The 6,000-nt window shown below is 36.5% G+C and overlaps 1 protein-coding gene and 1 non-coding gene across 2 annotated transcripts; one reads left to right on the top strand and one right to left on the bottom strand.

The window, feature by feature from the left end:
- Positions 1 to 1,526: 1,526 nt before the first annotated feature.
- On the bottom strand, positions 1,527 to 4,600 carry LOC112033103 (uncharacterized). The gene is made up of 3 exons (XM_024065886.2): positions 3,955 to 4,600; positions 2,126 to 2,169; positions 1,527 to 1,961 (listed from the first exon to the last, which is right to left on the bottom strand). Exons 1-3 carry the CDS (start codon positions 4,046 to 4,048, stop codon positions 1,758 to 1,760), a joined length of 342 nt encoding a protein of 113 aa, XP_023921654.1. The 5' UTR covers positions 4,049 to 4,600; the 3' UTR covers positions 1,527 to 1,757.
- Positions 4,601 to 5,110: 510 nt separating this feature from the next.
- On the top strand, positions 5,111 to 5,183 carry TRNAA-CGC (transfer RNA alanine (anticodon CGC)). Its single transcript has one exon. It is a non-coding gene; the product is annotated as a tRNA-Ala (tRNA).
- The last annotated feature ends 817 nt before the right edge of the window (positions 5,184 to 6,000 follow it).

Below are 6,000 nucleotides of genomic sequence, written 5' to 3'. Positions count from 1 at the left end.
TTTGGATTGACCCTGAGTACGAATGGGTTTTCAGCCCAATCAAGCCCAAACAATAAATTTATAGAGAGTGGGTTAAAGGTTTAGGCGCTGGCCGTCGATCACCAAGCATGAACTTTCTTGATAAAAAATACTAAGAGTTTCCTTACAAATGGGGGAGTGCTCCTCGGCCTGTGGCCGAGGAGGCCTTTTTGTTCTCTCTCTTTCTTTTTTTCCCCCCCCCCTCTTTTACTTTACTTGCTTTTCTTATATAGTTTTCATCTTCCTATCTCCTTCTTCCATCTGTTGATCATCTATTTGCCTTTCTTCTGGCCGGCCATCCCATCAGAGGCCTTATCAGTACTCAAGTGGTTCACTCTGATCAACGTTATCCTGCCAAGGGGTTACCTCCCCATTAATGCGGCCAGGGGGGTTAGTTGAGTGCATTAAATGCGAGGGTGACAACTTACTTTGGGGTTAGTCTTTCTCAAAAATCATCATTGTCAGGCCGAGGAGAAGGAGGTCCTCGGCGTGGGTTGGGAAAAGAGGCTTTCCCCAATTTAGCCTTGAATGGTCTGTGCTCCTCGGCATGGGCCTTAGGCCTGTTACACGATGGGCCGAGGCTATCAGGCCCACGGGCCCCACAGTAGTACTCTATAATTAGTGGTTAAAATCGCAAGTGGTGCAGTTTGTATGGAAATAATTTTCACAACAACAACAAAGTATTTGGTTGGTTCAATCGCAATGTAGTACTCTATAATTAGTGGTACTTTATTTAGTTCAATCGAAATGTAGTACTCTATAATTAGTGGTTATAAATTGCAAGTAATTGGTACAGTTTGTATGGAAATGATTTTCACACAACAACAACAAAGCACTTGGTTAGTTCAATCGAAATGTAGTACTCTAATGGCCAACCCGGACGGCACTAAAATTAAGAAGGGCCTATTGCCACTCTATATGCCTCGGGTTTCAAAGAATTTCACTTTGTTTCTATAATTCTATCAACATTTAGTTGAAAACGAGGATCAATTGAGGTATGTTCAAACTGGTATTATGCTAGTTGTTGGTAAAAGCAGAAAACACAAACAACCAACCAGCTATGGCTCATGGTCAGAACTCAGAAGTAAAGGCAAGAGATGAAGAGCTCAAGCAGGCAAGGTAGGACACAGCATGTTTTAGAAGCAGTAAAGTTCTGGCAAGGGGGGGCGTTCTCACCCCCGCCCGGTGCTCATGGTAAAACTAAAACTAAAACCATCAGCAATCCCTAGCCTACACAATATATAAAGATAGTCACCACTCTAGGAGTTGAAACTGCATACAAGATTGTGAACCAATAACTCCTAAGGGCTGAGAGGCCCAAGACAATATTCAAGGAGTTGAAATTGTCTGCAAAATAGTGGTCTAACAACTCCCAATTAGTGACAATAATCAACAAGCACACAAAACTTCTTATTGCTCTCAGAATTTGGAAGAAAGTGATTTCAAATTATCAATAGAATAGTTACCATGGACCAAATCTGCCAATCACATCTTAAACATAGTGCCAATTTAAATAATTAGGATAAGATTTCCACATTAAAAAGCATAAAATAGTACACTGCAAACTCAAATATTTAAGTTGGCTACATAAGCATTATACAATATACAAGCTGGTTTGAACAACACGTGCATTTTTATTTTTATTTTCCATGGGCCTAAACCAAACGTGCATATTAATAGCAAGATCCTGCATCTTTCTTTTGATCATGTCTGCTACTATGGAACAAATCTTGAGTACACTAAGTAAAACTTCCAATCTTGGGCGAACTAGGAGTAGGAGGAGAGGGCCTTGGAAGATATGGAATGACAGGAGTTCCATGCTCGATAGGTCCGGCTCTTACTGATGTCTTTGAACTTGGAACTGGATCAATGGGGTGGTAATCATCCAGATTTACATCGCCTACTTGACTCTTCTTGGCAGAGCCAAAATTATAGCCACTTTCCTGCAATTTAAGAAAGAACAGATCCCAACGTTTCATTAAAAGAAGTCTCATCTGTGCATAAAATATTAATCAATTAGAGCTAAGACTATTCTGAGTTGTGGCCTTTTAGATAGCTAAGGTTGAGAGAGCCTGCTGGTTAGTCAAAATGGACATATGAATTCTACCTTCAGCCTCCTGCTTGTTGTGGCCACCCTCGTCCCATCATCATCTGGAATAAAATTAAAGCAGAGGATAATATCATTATCTAAAAGAGTTTTGGCTTATGCTACATATAATTTGAGAGTGCTGATTTGGCCTGATTTAAAGATTTCATCATTCCCTAATCTATTTGGTTAAATCTAGAGAGGGATATGTTATTCAGTGTTATAATTAGATGTATTACACACATGTCATAATCATTAAAATTATAGGAAATTGGAATTTTTTTTCCTGAGAAAAAAAGGAACAATTTAGAGAGCCAATCCAGTAAAGTCATCTGCAGACCCACCTCAGACATGACATATGTTATAGCAACACTGGCATATTTATATCATACCACCAAAATGTACGTATGATCCAAGAGGGATTTCTTCAAGGCAAAGAATAGAACAAATGCAGACTCCAAGACCGTAATCTGTAACGGCAAATGACCAGAAAAGGCACAACAGTTGTGTCCCTGCTAAGTTCTAACAAAGCTTACAAACTGTTGTCCGATGAAGGGTCAAGCCAACAGAAAATCATGGTCATGGGATCAAATTATGCTGGTACTTGATGACAAAAAAAGAAAAAGATAAAAGAGAGATCACGCTTTACCATCAAATGAGTTTCCCTTTTTTATATCTACCAGTGCAAAAAGCATGTGTTTATGAGCAAAAATCAACTGTAACACATGGAACAGAATCATGATTGTTGGTAAGAATGGCAGGTGTGACATGTGAATAAAGAACTGCAAATCACATAAGAGGTAGTATAGATTCATAACCATGTACCATAAAATGGCAATGGAAAAGCACCTTCACTTAGCCTTGATTTGCATCATAACAAGCAACAGCATTGTTAATTGCATCAGACAGGACAATCATAATTTTCCGGAGTGCTCCATTTGACTCATTATTTGGTCAATATTGAATAACTAAAATTCTTCTACAAATTTTAAAAGATAAAGAACTTATAGCTTCTAAAATGGACATGCAACCATATATGGAGTATGATGCACCAAATTGTCAGCTTGTGTAGCTAACATGGTGCATCAGGTACACCAAGCCCTTTCTTCTTCAACTAGAATGATCATAGTAGATGTTTTCTATGTTCATAACATGCATGTCAAATTTCATATCAATTCAATGTTACTTACTATCAGATCCAAAAATACAAGTTTTGGGTATAATTTGAAAGTTCAACTTGAAATTTAAAATTTGTATAGATCAAATAATTATTGATCTCTGGTGGTGACCTTCAAATTTTGCAAGCGTGTAAGGTATAAGGAAACATTGTAATCCAGCAATGAATATTTCCAGAAACACATCGAATACAAAGTTATTAAGTAGTGTAATATGTACAAAAGTTACTATAATTTTAACTTAAACACAAACCCTATTAATATTTATATTTATATAGATGCTTGGCATGATAAGAGCTAGTTATGCACTTGAGCCAAGCGCCTTCAGCTAATTTAGCTCAACTGACACCTCTTGGTGTTTCAAACGGAGACCTCCAAGTTCAAAAAATTATGCACTTGAAGCTATTTAGCAAATGAGAACTGCAATAGCAATGCCTCTATTTTCTCCTCATGATCACAACTCAAACAAAAAAGAACGACAACAATAATAAGCAAGCAATTTTGCACACCCATCAACCAAATCATAAAATAGCATAAAGATTTCTCACTCAACCCCATCAGCGTTTCCATATTCCTAAACAAGTAACAACAATATTGTAACTAAAAAAACCGAACACCAAAATAAACAAACATTTCTCAAACAGAAACCAAAGTAACAAAAGGGAAAGTATTTACCGGGAACAATTCTTCTGCCAGAGACGTTAAGGGACAAGAAAGTTGTCCCAAAAACGAAGAGCAAGAGCAAGACCCATAAGCCAGAAACCTTCATAATGTCACAAATTAATAACGAAACCAGAAACTCCCAAGTGAGAATGGGCTCCAAAAAGAGTGTGTTTGTTTGTCACGCAAGTCAAAACACCACCTTATATAATAGTAAAGTAACCAACTCAACCATCCGCACAAGGAAAATAAAAATAAAAATGAAAAACGGAATCAACTGTCTCTCGTCACAGCCCGTGAAGATAAAAGGTGGAGGAAGAGAAAGAAAAGGGGACCGCGTACACAGAAACTAAACAAAACCCATACCTTTGAAAATGAAGTTAATGTTTTGTTTATTTATTGTTGTTGTGTCAAAGAGAGGTGGTAAATGAGAGAAATAAAGGAGACCCATGTGGGTTTCACTAATAAATGACTCTGTTTTCATAGCAGCGAAGAAGATAGATAGATTAATGGTAAAACATTGAGTGAGTTATTGCGCTCTGCTTTGTGTTGCGGAAACAAACAGGAGGGAATGAATGAATGAAGCCACTTTAATTGCTAAGACGTTGCGGTGAAATGCGTGCCAGTGGGCACGTCTCTGAGTCTGAGGTGACGACAGTAAAAGCAGTTGCGTTTGCGCCCACTCCCCCAAGCAATTAAAACTGCACCGTCTAATACTAGTTCTATAGATTTCGTTAATGGATATAGAAATGGTGAACTATTTTAGAAACGGTCGGTTAACGGATAATTTGATAATATTATTTTTATGAAAAAATATAAAAATTTATCCAAAAAATTAATTTTTTTCCTTTTTTTATAAAAAAAAATTTCTAGATAATTTCAAAATCAATGCTTATTTGTTAACTTTTCCTTCTAATAAAAGTTTGTCAAAAAAAATTAATTTTTTTTTATAAAAAATTTCTAAAGAAAATTACAAAATGAATGCTTATTTGTTAACTTTCCCTTCTAAAAAAAAATTTTATAAGAGAGAAAAAAAAAAAGGATTTTTGACTCTTTTTTTTTTTTTCCTATTTCTTGTATAATGTTAACAAAACTTATTTAAAATGGTAGTTAAGTGGATCCTAGATTTATTAACAAAATATTATGTTTTGCAATCTGAAGACAGAAATGAGGGGGTGTAGCTCATATGGTAGAGCGCTCGCTTCGCATGCGAGAGGCACGGGGTTCGATTCCCCGCACCTCCATTTTGTTGTGATATTTTAACTGAAGCCTAAGACAATGCTCATTTCGACCAGGGCCTAACTCACAATCAATGAGGCCCAAATATTCTCTTCTCAGCCATGGTAATTTGCTATTTTTTTGTTCATTTTGACCAGGGCCTAACTCATAATCAATGAGGCCCAAATCTTCTCAGCCATGGTAATTTGCTAGTTTTTTGTTTTTTTAAAAAAAAAAAAAAGAAGAAGAAAAAAGAAACGCTCCTAGTTGACCAGGGCCCAAATCTTCAGAGCAAGACTTTGATTTTGCAGTTATGATATATGTGACCTCTCTTTTGCGTATAGGCAACCGATGCAATAACTTTTCATAGTCGACCTTGCTCTCCAGACTTCAAAAATATCTTGGTCAAATCTTGATATTATATCCATTTCACATAAATATGTAGATGTGGGCACCGTCTCAATCCTCGTTACTCTGGCTTTGAATATTTGTTTGTTTATCTTTACCACACTAAGAAGGGAGAAGATCCATTGAAATTGGAGTGTGGGCTCTCGTCCACAAGAATGGAAGCGAGGATGGCATCTAAGATATAACCACGTTCACACTGTACAGAACAACTTAAATAAGAGAGAGTATGGGCCGTTTGGTAAAGAAGTTTGAGTAACGTTTAAAATGATGTGAATAATGTGGTTTAAAAAGTATTGTCAAAAATACATATTTATAATTTCATAAAGAGAAAAATGTGTTTTGTAATATGTTTCAAATAGTATACTTTGGTGTTAGAAATATAAGTTGTGTGATTGGTATGTGTGCCTTTTTTAAAAAAAAAAAAAAGCTGACAAC

The sequence above is a fragment of the Quercus suber genome, unplaced genomic scaffold (assembly GCF_002906115.3).
Source record: "Quercus suber isolate HL8 unplaced genomic scaffold, Cork oak 2.0 scaffold_226, whole genome shotgun sequence".
Lineage (NCBI taxonomy): Eukaryota > Viridiplantae > Streptophyta > Magnoliopsida > Fagales > Fagaceae > Quercus > Quercus suber.
This window is presented reverse-complemented; position numbering and strand designations above follow the sequence as displayed.

Coding starts and splice junctions, on each gene's coding strand:
- LOC112033103 (XM_024065886.2), bottom strand. CDS start 4,048: ATGAAGGTTTCTGGCTTATGGGTCTTGCTCTTGCTCTTCGTTTTTGGG. Junction 2,170..3,954: donor TGGCAGAAGAATTGTTCCCG/GTAAATACTTTC, acceptor ATTTTATTCCAG/ATGATGATGGGACGAGGGTG. Junction 1,962..2,125: donor CAACAAGCAGGAGGCTGAAG/GTAGAATTCATA, acceptor CTTAAATTGCAG/GAAAGTGGCTATAATTTTGG.